Genomic DNA, 17,178 nt, shown 5'->3' with positions numbered 1-17,178 from the left:
TAAACTCACAGGCCGAACAAGGAGAGCGCTGATCAGAAATGCAGCCAAGAGGCCCATGGTGACTCTGGACGAGCTGCAGAGATCTACAGCTCAGGTGGGGGAATCTGTCCATAGGACAACTATTAGTCGTGCACTGCACAAAGTTGGCCTTTATGGAAGAGTGGCAAGAAGAAAGCCATTGTTAACAGAAAACCATAAGAAGTCCCGTTTGCAGTTTGCCACAAGCCATGTGGGGGACACAGCAAACATGTGGAAGAAGGTGCTCTGGTCAGATGAGACCAAAATGGAACTTTTTGGCCAAAATGCAAAACGCTATGTGTGGAAAACTAACACTGCACATCACTCTGAACACACCATCCCCACTGTCAAATATGGTGGTGGCAGCATCATGCTCTGGGGGGGCTTCTCTTCAGCAGGGACAGGGAAGCTGGTCAGAGTTGATGGGAAGATGGATGGAGCCAAATACAGGGCAATCTTGGAAGAAAACCTCTTGGAGTCTGCAAAAGACTTGAGACTGGGGCGGAGGTTCACCTTCCAGCAGGACAACGACCCTAAACATAAAGCCAGGGCAACAATGGAATGGTTTAAAACAAAACATATCCATGTGTTAGAATGGCCCAGTCAAAGTCCAGATCTAAATCCAATCGAGAATCTGTGGCAAGATCTGAAAACTGCTGTTCACAAACGCTGTCCATCTAATCTGACTGAGCTGGAGCTGTTTTGCAAAGAAGAATGGGCAAGAATTTCAGTCTCTAGATGTGCAAAGCTGGTAGAGACATACCCTAAAAGACTGGCAGCTGTAATTGCAGCAAAAGGTGGTTCTACAAAGTATTGACTCAGGGGGCTGAATAATTACGCACACCCCACTTTGCAGTTATTTATTTGTAAAAAATGTTTGGAATCATGTATGATTTTCGTTCCACTTCTCACGTGTACACCACTTTGTGTTGGTCTTTCACGTGGAATTCCAATAAATAAATTCCATAAAGCCTTTGAAATAAAACAAACACTGTTGTGACAGTGATGTACACTGTCTTGTTGGTATATATGTTTGATTTGTATCACCTTCATGTTTCCCTCTCACCACATATCCAAACCGACATCATGACCAGCAGCTTTACAGCTGTGGCTCCAGCAAACATCAGCTGATACTAGAAAGTAATATTAAATAAATTCTAACAACAGCTGATCAAGCTTAAACGTGCTGCTGTTGTTTAGCGCGACATCCGCTGGTTTCCTCTTTCTGGCGCAAAGTGGGCGATAAACAAACAAGAGCGATGGGACTTTTGGCAGAAAAGCAGATCAGCTGATCATTGATCAGTTTCATGATTGAAGTAGCAACAGGAGAGGGATGGAAGAGAAAGAAAGAAGAACAGGCAGTTGTGCAGCAAAAACACAGAATAACTCCAGCTTTGTGTCTTTTTCATTCTAGCTGAAGTACGGGACAAATCACGTTCCTTTTCCCCTAAATAAGGATGTATTGTAATTGGTCCAGCCTAGAGTTGATCATGACCAATTGGCTAATCCACCACCTTTTATTGTTTATACGGTTACAAAAACAAACAAACAAACCCATCTTTGCCCAGTGGGCCGATGGCCAGTCCAGCTATGCGGTCAGCTAGTGGGTAACAGGCATCTCCGAAAACGTTAGTGCACTTTTGCAAATATGTGATGTCTTGATGAATCGAGTAGATATTTGAAGTTTACACAGCACCATTCTCGCATGAAAATATCTTAAAAGTTTATTTTGTGACCCAGAAAGAGTAATATTTCAAACTCTGCCACTCTGCGTTCCTCCGCCACTGCCTCGTTTGAGTTTTGGACGAAGTGGATTCTGGGATATTGCATTTCGTCAGTTCAAGCTGATTGGAGACCACACAGCCAATCAGATTTTTTTGCTTCCAAGTCTGTGTTTGGCTGGTTTTGTGGCACAAATATAACAGTGTATAGAAAGAGTTGAACGCGCACGGGCAGAAATGTTGAGAGCGCGAGCAACACATTGCGAGCGAGCGCAAATGCAAAAACTGAGCGAGAGGCGCTGCTGTTGTGTGTGGATAACAGCAAACACTGAAATACATTTTTTGCGTGCAGCAATGCATTTTGTTCAGTCAAATTTAGCTTTTCTTCGCTCAAAATAAATTTCTCCTCAAAATGCAACATTTGCACCTGCAAATCATTTTTTACGTGCGCTCAAATTTTTTTTTTATGTGCGCTCAGAATAGTGGCACAAAAATAACGCCATAATCATACAGCAGTTCAAAAAATGGTTAAGAGGTAAGACAAAGATTGTCTAAAGATTGTACTAAAATATATTTAAAAATTATTTAAATATATAAATTTGAAAACATATACATAGTAATATTTTAGACCAGTGGCTCTCAAATTGTGAAAGCACTCTTTGTGAGTCTCTGTCTGTGTGATGTTGCTGACACAGGTAACATTGTGGAGTAAAACTTAATATAAATTACTTTGTGAATTAATAGTCACACTTTTGGTTAGCACGTTATATAGCAGCTTTAAATGTCATGTAATAACGTGATAAAGTAAATACCATGTAATTAAATAATAAGCAGTACCCAAGTAATAGCTTAGTATTAACGATGTGTCTGTGTTATATTGTCTTAGAATGTAAGTAACAGGGCAATAAGGAAATGAAAACAATAAGTAAATGGGTGGATAATTGTAAGAGTGGTAAACAATGGCATTATATTTTTCCTGTTCTTTGTAGAGTTCTATCACCTGTCCCTCTAATGTCTCATGTCTCTTCGGAGAGTTTAAAGTTAACAAAGAAAGTAGAAAACCCCTGCCGTGATAACCATTATCTTTTAATATTTAGAATTTATCAAGTCAGCTAACAGAAAGTAAGGCAGCTCTGTCAAACCTGCTTCATACTACAGCATTGCTTGGGAGTGCTTTTATTTTTGTTGTTGTTTTTTCTGTTTTCTTTTGAAACAGACTGTGTTGGGGAATTGTGGAAAGAATTGATCTGAAACTGGATAAAATGCAACTTTGTTGCTGTGATATGTGATATCTTACTTTAATATCCAAAGTCTCTGTCTGTCTGTGTGTTTATTTTTTGCTTTGGTCGTCAGGAGTTGAGCAAACCACCTAGCAACAGGCTAAAATGATCTGTTTTTGTTATTTATGCATCACTAACGCTTTATAAAAGCCTCACATCATTTACATTTCACAACACTATGATCTAATTTATATCAGCAGAAGTTGAAATATCGATTGTATGTTATGGCACCATCACACCGTCTAGCAACCACTTAGCAAAGGGTTCAAATGACCCATTTTTAGGATATAAACAACATCTACCACCCCTTGTTTTTTTACTTCTCTCACTATGATTAAATAGCAGTTTGCTATCATCATGAGTAGGCCAAACAATGTTGTAACATGCAGGTGTAGTAGTGTCACACAATATAAATAATTGTGCTAAATATGCACATGCTTATTTTTTTTATTTGTTTGTTTTGATTTTTTTTTTTTGCCACAAAAGTGCAGAAAAAGTACCACAGATTTGGAAACCTTGTTCGCAAACTTGTACTTGTTAAAATTTTCCGTCCGAGTGGGCCAACGTCATCGATTTGGAGATATTTTTGTGTTCACCTGTTGAATGTAAGTGCGTGCTTCTGTGCAGTTTTGCTGTGTGTTTGATTGTCTAAATGAAGCCGTCTTAATTTGAATCTTGTGGCTTAGAAATCAGGAACTGTGCAGATTGTGCTGTTTAAATCTTGTTAAACATGGCACAGGTGCGCACCGTGTTAGCTTTGAGGTTTGAGGCATTCATTGTACTTCCATAACTTCTCACTTAAAGTATGCTTAAGCTTAGAGGGTGAAAAAAATCCATCCCTACATGGTCACATTTAATTCCCTTCATCATTTTTCAACTGGAATGAGTGAAATTGCTCCTTACCATCAGCAACTTTGCTCATTAAGAGCACAGAGAACATTTAAATATTTCTATTTAAAACGCCTTCCCAGCAATTCCCAAAAGCCTATTTTACGCTTCTCCAGTAAGTGGATTAAACTGAATTAAAAATGAAAAGAAAAGGGGAGAGACTTTTTTGTAGTGCCTTTTATGTTTGGTGAAATATACCGTATGTTTTATATCAGACAAATAAGCACACTGCAGATTCATACACCTTTAGTGCAAGCTAGTTAATTGATTTAGTTCACTCTTCATGTCAGAATGAGGCGAGAGTGTGGAAGATGCTAATAAAATCACAAACATGGCTCTCTGGCCAAACTGCAATACCTCATTTGTCTTTTCCACAGTTTTTCTTATCTCTCTGTGCTCATTAGAGCTGTCTTCTCCTCTAATGATGTTGTCTTAAACTATTCATAGTATCAGCACTTCAAAAATCCACTCCATTGATACATATTTGTTGCTTATTACTTCTAAAGCAGCTGAATGTTTTTTCCCCTAAAACACATAAAACAGTATGTCCTTCTCTTTGTCTCACCCGGTCCTTCTGTACATAAAGTCATTTTCTAATATCTATTCCGGATTCAAAGAAAATTCTTTTCTATTTGTGCTACTGTAATGAAATCAAATGTGATGGTGGGTTTTTAGGCTTTTGTAGTGTTTGAAAAGAGACCCACAAATCTACAGTAAATGGACACCTTTTTCTAGCTGGCAACTGGCTTTCTAGGTAAGCCTTTGCTTTTGTTATGATAATTTGCTACAGCACAAAGTCCATAAGAAGAAAAAAAAGTACATTATCATAGCTGGAATTCAATTATTGTGACACAACAGGAGATTACTTGGAAAGGTGGCCTGCTAAATATTTAAAACCTTCAGTCTGTATTTTTGGATATTAAACAATGTCTATTCATATTCAGCACAATTCATTTGAAGACACAAAAAACATAAAGCTCTTCCATCAGGTCTAGCCAATGGGTACCGACAACAAAACCAACCATTTTTTATGGTCAGTAGGGACGTTTCTTTTGTTGCTTGGCTTTTGTCTGCCTCGAAAAGACTTTGATGAAATTGTTTCCCTTCGTCGGCATTGTGAATTGACAGGCTGAGCTCGCGTCCTTGCGCTGTAACACTGAAGCACACAGACATCTCTGAGCGAGCTCCCACGTTACACACACATACATACACTTCCCCGTGCCACATGGCAGCAAACACACAAACCGATCTGGGAGAGACAGGTCAGTCTCCGTGCCGGGTAAGCTGATGTGGAGTAGCTAATTGGTGTGCAGTGTGTGAATGGCATATTGTTGTTTATAAAGAGGTTTAGGGTGACATTCCAGAAGTGAACACAGACTGATGAAGAATGTGCTGCGAGACATTTTGAAGACAGTGGTAGCCATGTCCTTGGATAGAGAAACAGCACAGTCATAGCTGTGTTTTCTAATATATTTTCCTTTACTTAATCATAATCCTTCACCTATCATAGAAAAAAGTGATAAACCCATACCTCCTGTCTCTCTTTTGTTCTCTATCTCTACTTCCATTACCTCTTTCTTCCTGCAGTAATGCCCCGATTTGCTGAACAAGTGGAAGTAGCTATCGAGGCACTGAGTATGAACCCCCCACAGCCCTTTGAGGAGAACGAGTTCATTGATGCATCCCGTTTGGTCTACGATGGCGTCCGCGATGTCAGGAAAGCCGTCCTCATGATAAGGGTACGTCCATTATGTTCTGCAAGAAAGCAAAAGGGAAAGACTAGCTGAGATACTTTGAAATGCTTCTAGAGCTCAGCGATAGTGTCAAAGTGTTTTGAATTGCCAGTTGGAAAAAAAAAGCAAATTGCACCAATTTCCCATCTTCTTCTGTGTATTCAAAATATTTGATTGGGTTTTTTATTTTAAACATCTGAACAGTTTGCTCATTTCCTAATGTTGAGCTTATTTAGTTTGAATATATGCTTTTTTGCAGCTTCACTACCATTAGCATATTTTAAATTTGGTTTAAATATCTGTCTTGTTGAGGTAATAACCTGTGTTTTGTGGGGGGTTTCTATCATAAAACCTGTTACATTAAAAACTTCCTGAATCTACTGGTGAACATGACAAATTTGTGCTTTTTTGCTTTTCATCACAGGGACCTTATTCCCACTGAAAACTGTGCTGCTGTCTGTCTTGGGTGATAGTGGAAGTTTTGTGACAAAAATACATCCGCCCTAAGGATGAAGAAGCGCATAATTGAAATCTTCAATTCTCATTTGGAGTGTCACCACTGTCACATGATCTGGTTTATGAATCTGGCAGAACCCTTGACAGCGTGTCACGATAAAACGGCTCCATAACAACAAGATACCAGCTCTGCTGTTTCACGTACCAAATCTGATGTTACAGTATCTGCACCCCCACCTCCCCCACCCCAACTGTCCCTCCTCTTTCACCACGTAATTCATTTATTCAACTTTATGCAGGCTGGAAGGTTTCCCAGTTCAGCTTCGGAAAGAAAAAAATCTAATTATGGAAAATAATTTGATGTTAGTAAATAATGTAAAACAGGCAGCTTTGAACTGCCCGGGACCAGCTGGCTTTATAATCCTATCCAAGTACAATTACTTTCTGGGGAAACAACTTGGAAGATCCTTGCTTTCTCTGTCGTCTGACTTCATTGTATAAATAGCAAATGTTGGTGCCACGTGTAATTTTTATTTTATTTTTTTTAAGTGTACTTTTTTAAATTTTTCCCCCACTTAGACCGAGTAATAGCTCCTTTAGAATTTTTACAGCACAGATCTCATGAGCAGTCAGCGGATTAAGAAACCAATTCTCCACAGTGTTTAAAAATTGAGGCTGAACTTGAGTAGAGTGGAAAGTTATTATGAAAGTTCTTGGAAACATGGTTTTTGTCCAGGCCTTTATGTACCCGCAGACACATGCACGCAGGAGTGCAGGGGGGGAAGTAGTAAGTATTGCACAGAATGGAAGAGATATGAAACTGAACAATGGGTGGAGACTGCAATATAACCAATATTTACGCAGTTTCCCAGTCTCAGGAAACTGACCTACAGCCTTTCTCACCTAGAAAGTTCAAACTTACCAGACATTCAGATTAAAAATGAAATCAATGAAAGGAGCTGCTGTGATCTGATGGGGTTAAGTTGTTTCATGGCCTGTGTAAATGCTAAAATGTAATCGTAATAGCAGGCCTCTTTTATTGAAAGATCCTTAGGATTGTTAAAATCATTACAAGGTAAATAGCAGAAACCTATACACATAGCAACACGATCTCCAAGGTAACGCAACCTCTGAGTTGGCACCCCCACGCAATGACCTGATTGAAATCAATGAGGGGGCTGCTTTTGTTTTGTTTTTTATTACAGTCTTAATGTCTCTGTGATCACAGCTCTAATCAGACTTTTTTTTTTATTGACGAAAAGCAAAACCGATCATCTTCGCTGCTGCACATTCACACACCTGGCTCTTTTTTTTTTTTTTAAAAACTGGCTATCATGAATAACCTGTCTCACAAAGATAGTCAGCAACTGGTTCCCTTATCCTGGATATTTTACCCGAGACTTAAACAGCTGCACCAGCAATACAGTGCATTTAATTTGTGACAGGATAACACTGTCATATCTATAAAATGAAAGTTAAGAAACAAGATCCTATAATTTAGTGAAGCTACCAACAAAAGAAATGATTAAAAAATGATTTTATGTTCAATAAAACAGTAAAATAAATGAATTGTATGCTAGCTAAATTGTAGGTGTTTGCAGTAGAATGAGTTGATAAAACATTTGCTTTTATAAAACCTATTACAAATGGATATGCATGAAATGGGCTATTATGAAACTATAAAGAAATTGTATTCCCACTATTGTGAGCAAACAAACTGACTTGAATTAAAGAATGGATAATGAAGCTCCATATGGCCTGAGATTTGTGTGAATAAATTATAAGTAGCTAATTTCCAGTGTGTAAATGCTCTTCCCTTTTGCCTTTTATTTCCTTAGTTCAACGATGCAATCATTAGGGCAGAATGGGCACATTTTTTATTTTTATTTAGAGAATAATCATATCACTGATTGAGTTGAAAGAAAATCATTCGCATTGTACTAAAATTAAGAAGGAAATTTAGCACAGTTAAATGTAGGCCTTCTAGCAACCTGTGGTACTTTTGTGGTCCTGTTTTATACTGTAAGTGCTCCTTTTGAGAAAAACTAAACTACTGTTAGTTTATTATAATACCGATATAAATAACCAGGCAACACTATGCACTTCACAAGCATAGCTGTGACAGAACTGTGAATACAGGCTGTCACCATGTAAGAATAATTTTACACAGATACATGTCTATATTTGATCCTCTGCTCCACAGAACCTAAGCCGTCCAGCTGTGTTATCATTGTGATGTTGTTAAAATTGATCCATCTGCGTTAGATCAACTACTTGCTTTGAAGTTACCTGGCAAACTAACAGCCTTTGTCATTGGGACGTCACTTAAAAGACAGCAGAGAGGAATAACGATGCTTATTAATGATTGAGTCACTCGCCTCGTACAGAAAACACATACAAAGTTATAAACAAACTGAAGCAGATATTCTCTCATTTCTTCTTCTTGCTAATTCCTCTGAATTCTTTATTTGATGAAACACACAGGGATTTTTCCCCAGCTTTGAAACTATTTTAGCTTTGAATTACATTAAGAACTTACAATCACTGCACAGCAGTTTTTAAATCTTATGCCAAAAAAAAAAAAGCAGTCAGGATTCAAACAGTAACTTAAGAGTTTGGCTAAAGACTTTAAGTCAAAATGTTTCAAAGAAAATTAATAATAACACTGATTATAATATTTAAGCGATTGAAACATATTGGTAGCATCTCTGTTATGCTCATTTGTAAAGAGTTTTGACTTTGAGCTTTTCTGTTTCACAAATACTCTGCTGCACCATCGCTTTCCGCCCCAAGCTGCTTCCTCCCCTTAACTGACTAAAACTTGGCAGCCCTTTTTGGCTTCCTTTTTAACATCATTCTGTATAAACTGCAGTTACAATCAATGATCTTGTGGAAATGGGTCCAGATATTTACCTGTGAATAATGCACAAATGCAAGTTGTTCACAGATTTATTCTCCTGCAGTTAAACAGGACATGGGACATGTTACAGTAAATGTATTCGCAGATGACTTTCTCTTTCCTCCCAGTTGTCTTTTTAGCACTCAGTAAATAATGCATAAATCATTATGGTTGTGAATTTGATTTGGAAATACCTATTGGATATGGTTTTTAATATGACGGAAGACCTTACGTAGGAAAATGGCAGAGACAATTAACTTTTCAGGGATCTTTAAGCCATTCTCTACGCATCAGAAGGACATGATTTCAGCACATTGGGGCTTGAAAGCAGAAACAAATGCCCTTTTCAGCTGTCTATTTCAGTTTGTTCCCTGATCTCTGACTTTATCTCTGTCTTTGTGTTTGCTGCAGACACCAGAGGAGCTGGAAGATGATTCTGACTTTGAACAGGAGGACTATGATACTCGCAGCAGGACTAGTGTCCAGACTGAAGATGACCAGCTTATTGCTGGACAGAGTGCCCGGGTGAGTGGATGTTCACATCCCTTCTGTGCTGCAACTGCTCAAATGCACATCAACATCAAAGCTGACATAAAAAATAACATATATTTGTTTTGGGTAAAGAGTAGCAGAAATACCAAAGTGACTATAGTGTTGCTGCTTTGTATACATTCGTCCCCATTCCCTGTCTACTCATAAATTGATTCATCCAACTGTGTCCATTTACATAGCATGTAAGTCCATTTAAATGGTCCTAACAAGCTGTATTATTTTAAATAAACACCGTTCCGGGATGGCAGGTGTAAAATTGCAATCACAAACACAAAAGTAATTACCAAATTCCCTTCAGACACTAGCCACAACACAAAATACAGTGCAGTGCTGAGCCAAGGCTTCAGTCGTGATCGCCATGGTCTGGGCTTTGTTTCACATTAGTGATTTTTCACTTGGGCCCAGCTTAAAGGACATTAAGAGGGTATCAGTGCTTGCTCCCCTCCAGCAACACACACAGAGACTAGCGGTGTGTTGCATGTTGAATGGATTGTGGATGGCAGGAGTGCGACTTGGCCCGACACCTCTCTCTGTGGCAGAGACCTGCATTATCCCGCCCGTGTCTCTCCACAGTGTGCGCGCATGGGGCTAATGCATAAAAAGGGAGAAATAAAACACATCAAAACAGCAGCTTGTTATAACTGAATGTGCTACATGTGACATGTGGTGTCTGCTGACAAGTAAAACAAAACAGCTAACTCATGACTACTGAACCCTGTGCTGGACAGTAGCCTGTGTGACAGGATCTGACTCAGTTAGACATTTAGTCGCAGTAGTCTACTGGTCATGGCTTCAAAGTAAGGCCGTTATCTGGTTTTTTGTTTGTTTGTTTCTTATTTTTTCTGGGGTGGGTCATCTACTTATCAGAAGTTCAGTGGTTCGATCCTTGGCTCATCCAACCTGCACATCTCTGAACCCCGAGTTGACCCCAATGCATTCATTGTGTGCTTTAACATTAGGGCAAACGTGCTTCAAACTACATAGAAAAAATGAATGTAAAAGTAGGTGAATGAGGATTGTAGTAGGAACTTGCTTTGAGTGCTCAAATTGAGTAGAAAAGCACTCTATAAGCACCAACTCATTTACCATTATTGGATTTTAGAAACTAACCCATAAGTGGAAGTTTTCTATGAGAACATGTTGTATAACTTTTCAATATCATCACATGATTCCTGCCAACAAACCCTTGAAAACAGAACCAAAAAAAATCTTCTTTTTTTTTTTTTTATCATTGCCTTGGGTTAGCTAAAGATTATTTTCATAGTTTAAAGAGAGAAATGCAGAAGGAAACAAATAGGCTCCTGTGGGCAAAGCTGCATATCATGTTGAACCATCCACCCACCCCAACCTCTTCCCTCCCACATTACGACTCTATGACACCATCTTGCTACTTCTGCCTTTGCACCTAAAAGATGGAAGTCACAATCAATACTGGAAGTGCTTGTGAGTGAAATTTAATTACAGCTCATATCAGGCATCTGATCGAACACCTGACACTGTTTTATTTCTTAATAAAGCACCCAGAACATCAAGAACTAGCAGCACGTAGAAGAAAATGTTTAAATGACTCAGGGAAATTCAAATGATATATTTTCCATCCTTAAAAACAGACCAATAATGTACACTTTATATACAAGCATGGAAGAATATTTTAGATTTGATTTCTGTCAAGAGAACAAATGTCAGTCAGTTCAAATGAAGAGTAAGAATTTATTCTAATTATGAGGATTAAGAACAGGCGCAGGCTTTTGGGTGCACAATAGCCGATCCAGCACTGTAGGGGTCCTGGGTGCGAAGTACTTTAAGTTTGCTGTATGTATACTCCCACTAAGGCACCCGCAGTGTAACGTTGCGTGGCCATCTGAGCTTAGACGCACCAGCCTTTGCACACAAAGGAGCTCCACAGCACCAAACTGTTAACTAGTTTTCCTGGCATTCAGCTGTGATTTGAGTGGGCAGCTCTTCTTGGAAACAGTCTGAAGTCACAACATGTCCCTTTGTCATAACTTATTACTGCGATATAAGGATATAAGGTGGTTTAAATCAAAAAGCCATATATCACAGCGGGTTATCAAATGTGATTACTCGTATTTGTACGTTGAGTTTGCATCGTCATGTGGTGCCTTCTTAGTATCTGGCGTGCTGACAAAGCCTCTCACATAGTTAATTGATATTGCCTGTTTTACTCATGGTTACTGTTGTGCCCTCAGAGCTTAAACATGCATGAGGCAAGTGCATTCATAAAAGATGTTTTTGCTGTGAACCGCTGGTGATCTGCCCAGTCTGCCTCATCCAGTTGTGTCAGGATAGAGCTTGCTATCCTCTCACGGTCATGCCAAGTCCATGCTAGCGAGCTGTGTTTCTATTCAAAGAGACAAGAGAAAGCGTAATCTGGTTTTGCCATAGGAGTTGACACGAGCATACTGGGGTTTACAGTCACGATCCCTCCAAGCCCCTTCAGTATGTCGTATCACACACAGGACACAGGCATGATATCTTCAGTAAGTTCCTCAATCTCTTTCTTTCTCCAAAGAGAGGGGGGGAAAATCAAATTAAGTCTAGGGCAGTCCCAGGAGCCTTTGTTCCCCAGGCTTGTGTGGTGCTCTGCTTTTCACTTGTATTATACTTTTGCATAAAGCCAAGTTATTAAAGCAAACATGTATAATGAGGGGGCAGAAAAACACAGAGGCGAATTGGGTCTGTGTATAGTGTCTCTTTCTATCAGAACATGCCGAAGCAAACTCTGCTGCTATAACAAGCCACAGATAATGCACGGGGAGCCAAACATAAAGCACCCCAACACACGGCAAACATTTCTTAACACTGTGATTGGATAACAGCTGATAGGTCATCCATAAAATTGAACTCTGAGTGTCTGGGCAGTTTATTTCAAATGAAACAAATTAAAGTCATTTCAAGATGCCGCACTTGGTGAAGAAACCCGGAAAGCGCTCTAATCCCTACAGACGTAGCCGAGCCGCAGAGTGTATTGGCACAGAACTCCCTCGGCCGGATTTGCCACTATGTTAAGCTCCAGAGGCCCGCTCCTTGTTGTTATCAGTAAAGTAGGGAAAGGGATTTGGGGATAAGTGAATTCTAGAGTGCAGGATAGAAGGAGGAGGAGGAGACGACGGTGTGTGTGAGTGTGCGCGCGCTCATGTGTGTTTGGCAGGGGGGGGTGCTTCACCAGGGGCCCTTCCTGCTCCCCTGACGTCCCAATTGGCTCGTGTGTTTACCCCTGTGCTTGCAGCTCTCTTTTGTGTTCAGAACCTCTTTCTCTCTCTTTTCCTCCCTGACGCACTCTCTTTTGTCACGCCGTTTTCAGAGTGAATCGGTATACTAACCAAATCCCTCACTTTCTCTCCCCAACTTCCCCGGATCCCTAATTTTAGAGAAGGAATTTTCACTCTAAATTGTTGAGTTCAAGAGACTTTTTGCTCCCTTTAGTTGTTTAGGAGAGCAGTTTCACTTTGTTTTATGTAGTTTCTAAAGGGGGAAGATGGGGAGAAGGAAAAAAAACAAACATTTTTGGTGCATCTAGAGGATCTCTCATTCTCAATTTACATTTTTATTTCCCTGCCTCATTGCAGTGGCATTTTGCAAAACCATACCATACATACCATGCGTCTCTCCTAATGGCGTACTCACCCTTTTTGACACTGGCAGCATACCATTCAGTATAATAATAGAAATAAGTGAATTATTGATGCCTCAACAGTTGGGTGCATGAAAGATGTGAACAGCAAAGATGATAATGACCACCTTCGAGACCTGAGGTCAGAGAGCTCTGCCTGTCACAGCACAAGCACCAGTGTCCCTATTACTGAGGCAGCACTCACAGTGCATTATATTTTTGGCCACACTAAGATGTGAACATGTAATCAGCAAGTCATATCCAAGGGGGGGCTATTGAATCGTCAGACCCCACCTGCTGAGAGCACAAGCACCTTTAACGAATCTGGACTAAAATATCTTTTGTTGTTCTCAAGATTATATTTGTGAATACTTGAAGTATTATTCAGACTCATTTGAATTTAAGAACAGGTTGCAATTCAAATCAGCAACATAAATAAAACTTTCTTAGAGCTGAGAAACAGCAAGCGGTGTTACATAGAACAAAGCAAAAAAATCAGCCGAGAATTTCGAGAATATAAATGTAGAATGTGGCTAAGTGTTAATACTTGGCATTTAGACTTTGACCTTGTCATTTCCCACATGAACACACCTGAGGCTCAGCTCAGCAGGTTGTGACTTCCCCACCAGTGGACTGTGGGGTTTAAAAAGCTTTTGAAATGCTGTAAGAACAACTGTAACACCAGTGGCAGCAACATAGATTCAGGTCAGCGAGAAGGAAGCAGGTGTGCATGAAAAGAGTGAGCAGAGCAGTTCCTGCAACATATTAGTGTGGCCACCATCCAAGAATTTTAAACTCGATACTGATGCCCACAGAAATACTTGATCCTTGACACCATTTTTGATATCATGGGGGGGGATGACATGTAATTATGAGGCTTTTTAAAAAAAATTGTTTTAAAGATTAGAAGAAAACAGCAACATTTTTAAGTGGCTTACACAGTCCAAAAGATGTATATTAAAATAACTGTACGGTTATTTTAAGGCAATGTGTTAAGATGTGTTCAGATTAAGATTCTTAGGTAGTTTTGAAGAATAAATTGAAAATTAAAAACAGCTATGTTTGAGGTTGTCTGAGGTGAGGCAGTGCCGTGCTGCTGGTGACTTGGCTCCATGTTTTCATTGCTGATAAAATAAAGTTGTTAAAGTAGGCTGTGACTGTTTCTGGGTGAGTTTCTTCCACGTCAAAAAAATGCCAAAATAATAAAGAAAAATAGACACAGTATCCTTGTTTAATTGGCATAAATTCGTCCCATTTGAATGTATTAACTTTTTTATCATGTAGCACAGTTTTTACGATTTCTGCAAATTACCATCCATAAAAAAATCATCATTGGGACGCTATGCGACACAGACACCACTCGTGACTCTAATAAAATAATACAAATCTCCTTAGTGAACTAACATTTGGACGTGTTTTTGATGTGTAGATGAGCGAGTGCAAAGTCGATGTTCAGCCAGTCAGCGGTGTCGAGGACCCAGAGCCCCTGAGCAACGCGCGCAGGCATACCTGCAGTGCGAATAGAAGTTTGCCCTGCTGGAATCACTTGTGTGATTTAAATGGTTTATTCCTCATTGTGCAGTCTGAATACATAGTAACTTGGTATTTGTTTTAAGTATGAGCAGTGTTTTCACCCCACATGCTGTTAAATGGGATTTGCTTCAGCTCTGTTGTTTGTGTGTCTTGGCACAAGCAGCAGAGGAAATCTACACTGGGCTTGAGGGGGCTGGTTTTGCTTGTTTGTTTATGCCGTATGGGCTTTTTTCTTTCTTTTCTTTTTTCAAGCTAACCGCCATCAAAGCTTTGCAGCACCCCGCTCACAAAGTGATCAGTAGGCCAAAGCTCATGGACGCATCTGCTGGCCTCTGATGAGAAAATTGTGCCTCCATGCTTCCCTATTTCTGTCTGTAATTTCAATTTTCTCTTTTTCATTGTTGGCCCTCTCCCCTATGCTTATTCGCTTTCAAAGAATTTCAAGAAGACAAGTCGTCTATGGTTTTTCCCCCCTCCCGTTTCCCTCCTCACGCATCTACCAGGGGCACTGAGCAAAGTGACGCACTCGCTCATCAAGCTCGCCCCACACCCCCACACACCAGCTTTGCTGTGAGAGAGGGAATAAGGAAGAGGGAAAGGGAGGAGTAGGGTGATTATTTCATTAAGAGAATGGCAATTCTTGGAGGGCAGTCAATAATAGATGAGGTTAAAAAACAATGGTGACTTTCCTTTTTTCACTGTACTCGTTTTCTCTCTCACCCTCTCGAGTCAATAGAATCGACCTAATGGAAACCAGGTTACTCTTCCTTCCATCTCACCTCCCTGACATAATGTTGAACAAATGCATTATTCATTCTCTGGTCTAAGAAGCGAGGTAATTATACATTTATCTCCCAAATAATACTGGGTCCTTACTGTGCCTGTGACCTTGCCACAAGATTTATGCCATTTTGGACCTGCCCCCAAAGGCCGCTGAGAGAGCAAATGTATTCTCTTGGAAGGAGAAAAAAAAATGAAGGCGAATAAAAAAAATGGATTTGCTTTTTATGGATATAAGATGTCAAGTGGTTTGAAAAGTTCCAGTCATTAAATATAAAGTTTAGAACTTTATTTTGAAGTGTTTCAGAGGAGCAAGTCATCAGACCCCAGATTTAATGTTTAACTTTTGTCCAAGTTTTTGTTGAGTGGATAAAAAAGTGTACCAGAAGGGAAAAAAATGAACAAATGGTGCAACAGCTCTTTTATAAATGCCCTCTATGCTGTTTCTCTTAGCATAATCCCCCTTTCTTTCTCATTTCCTTCTCATTCTCTCCTTCCCAACTTTAGGTCTCTCCTTTATTTTCTCCACTGTTTTTTCCCTCATGAGCCATCTTCCCAATTTATTCAGCTCAAATGTACCCTTTCATAATATCTTCCTCCTCCTCTAATGCTTTTTGCTTCCTTCATACTCCCGTGTTGCCTGCAGGCCATCATGGCACAGCTTCCCCAGGAGGAGAAGGCAAAGATTGCTGAGCAGGTGGAGAGCTTCAGACAGGAAAAGTGCAAGTTAGACGCAGAAGTTGCCAAGTGGGACGACAATGGCAACGACATCATTGTGCTCGCCAAGCAGATGTGCATGATCATGATGGAGATGACAGATTTCACCAGGTAAGAGTGACACACAGTGGACATTTTTATTTTAAATGTGAAAATTATGCAGATGGAGATTGTTTGAAAAGCAAACTATATTCTGTTTTGTTGAAGGCAAAAAAAAGCACTTTGTTATGATCAGACTGTAATGGTTGTCATGGTTCAGAGACGGGCTATATGTTGACTCCTGCTTTTTTTTAAAGCCAGCTGTCTCCTTAATCTGAGCGTTCAGACAGTCACATTAACCCTGCCACAGTACTTAAGCCACCTGTAGTTCGTGATCCGTAGGTGTCCTCAGGACCAAGTTTTGCCACGATGACACTTACTCACGCGCACAAACACTCACAAGGTGAAAACAATACCGGTCACACCATTGCGGCTGGTGAAAATCAGAACCATGATTAGTCATGAGTGTTTGTGACTGCGGTGCTGTGACTGCACCGTTATTACTTGGCAGTGACCCCGTTGACTCACGCTGGCATGAACAAACTGAATGGAAGTTTCAACTTCCAGTGACTAAAAATGAGACATCAGTGAGAGGCAGGCACAGTTCTCTTATCCACATTAACTCTCCCCTTTGTTGCAAAAAAGAAAGAAAAAAAAACAAGTTAGATCACAAACGATCTGGTTTCCTCTCCTGTATTTTTTCCCTTTTACCGTAACTTCTCTGAAAATTTTCATGTTTTGCTTTTAAAGCATAAATTGTTTCCTTCTTGGAGAGTGCTTCAAAGCATGTCTCCAAGATGGATCATTAGGGATACAGGTAGACTGTATTTGTTTCATCCATTATCTGGGAAAGTCTTTGTTATTGTATTGTGTCATATTTTTAATGCCACAAACAGCAAATTAGCTTCCCTACATGCCTGTGCAGCAC

General features: G+C 39.8%; 1 protein-coding gene across 1 annotated transcript in view; it reads left to right on the top strand.

Moving 5' to 3' along the window:
* The window catches only part of ctnna2 (catenin (cadherin-associated protein), alpha 2), a 338,846-nt gene that overhangs the window by 307,771 nt on the left and 13,897 nt on the right, over positions 1-17,178 (top strand). The window contains exons 13-15 of the mRNA XM_005945770.3: positions 5,495-5,646; positions 9,407-9,520; positions 16,141-16,322. Of these exons, the coding sequence (XP_005945832.1) occupies positions 5,495-5,646; positions 9,407-9,520; positions 16,141-16,322 (448 nt within the window). The remainder of the gene's footprint in view (positions 1-5,494; positions 5,647-9,406; positions 9,521-16,140; positions 16,323-17,178) is intronic.

The sequence above is a fragment of the Haplochromis burtoni genome, unplaced genomic scaffold, assembly GCF_018398535.1.
Source record: "Haplochromis burtoni strain Fernald_Lab_line unplaced genomic scaffold, NCSU_Asbu1 Contig_302, whole genome shotgun sequence".
NCBI lineage: Eukaryota > Metazoa > Chordata > Actinopteri > Cichliformes > Cichlidae > Haplochromis > Haplochromis burtoni.
Note: the sequence above shows the minus strand (reverse complement) of the source record. Positions and strands in the feature narration are given on the sequence as shown.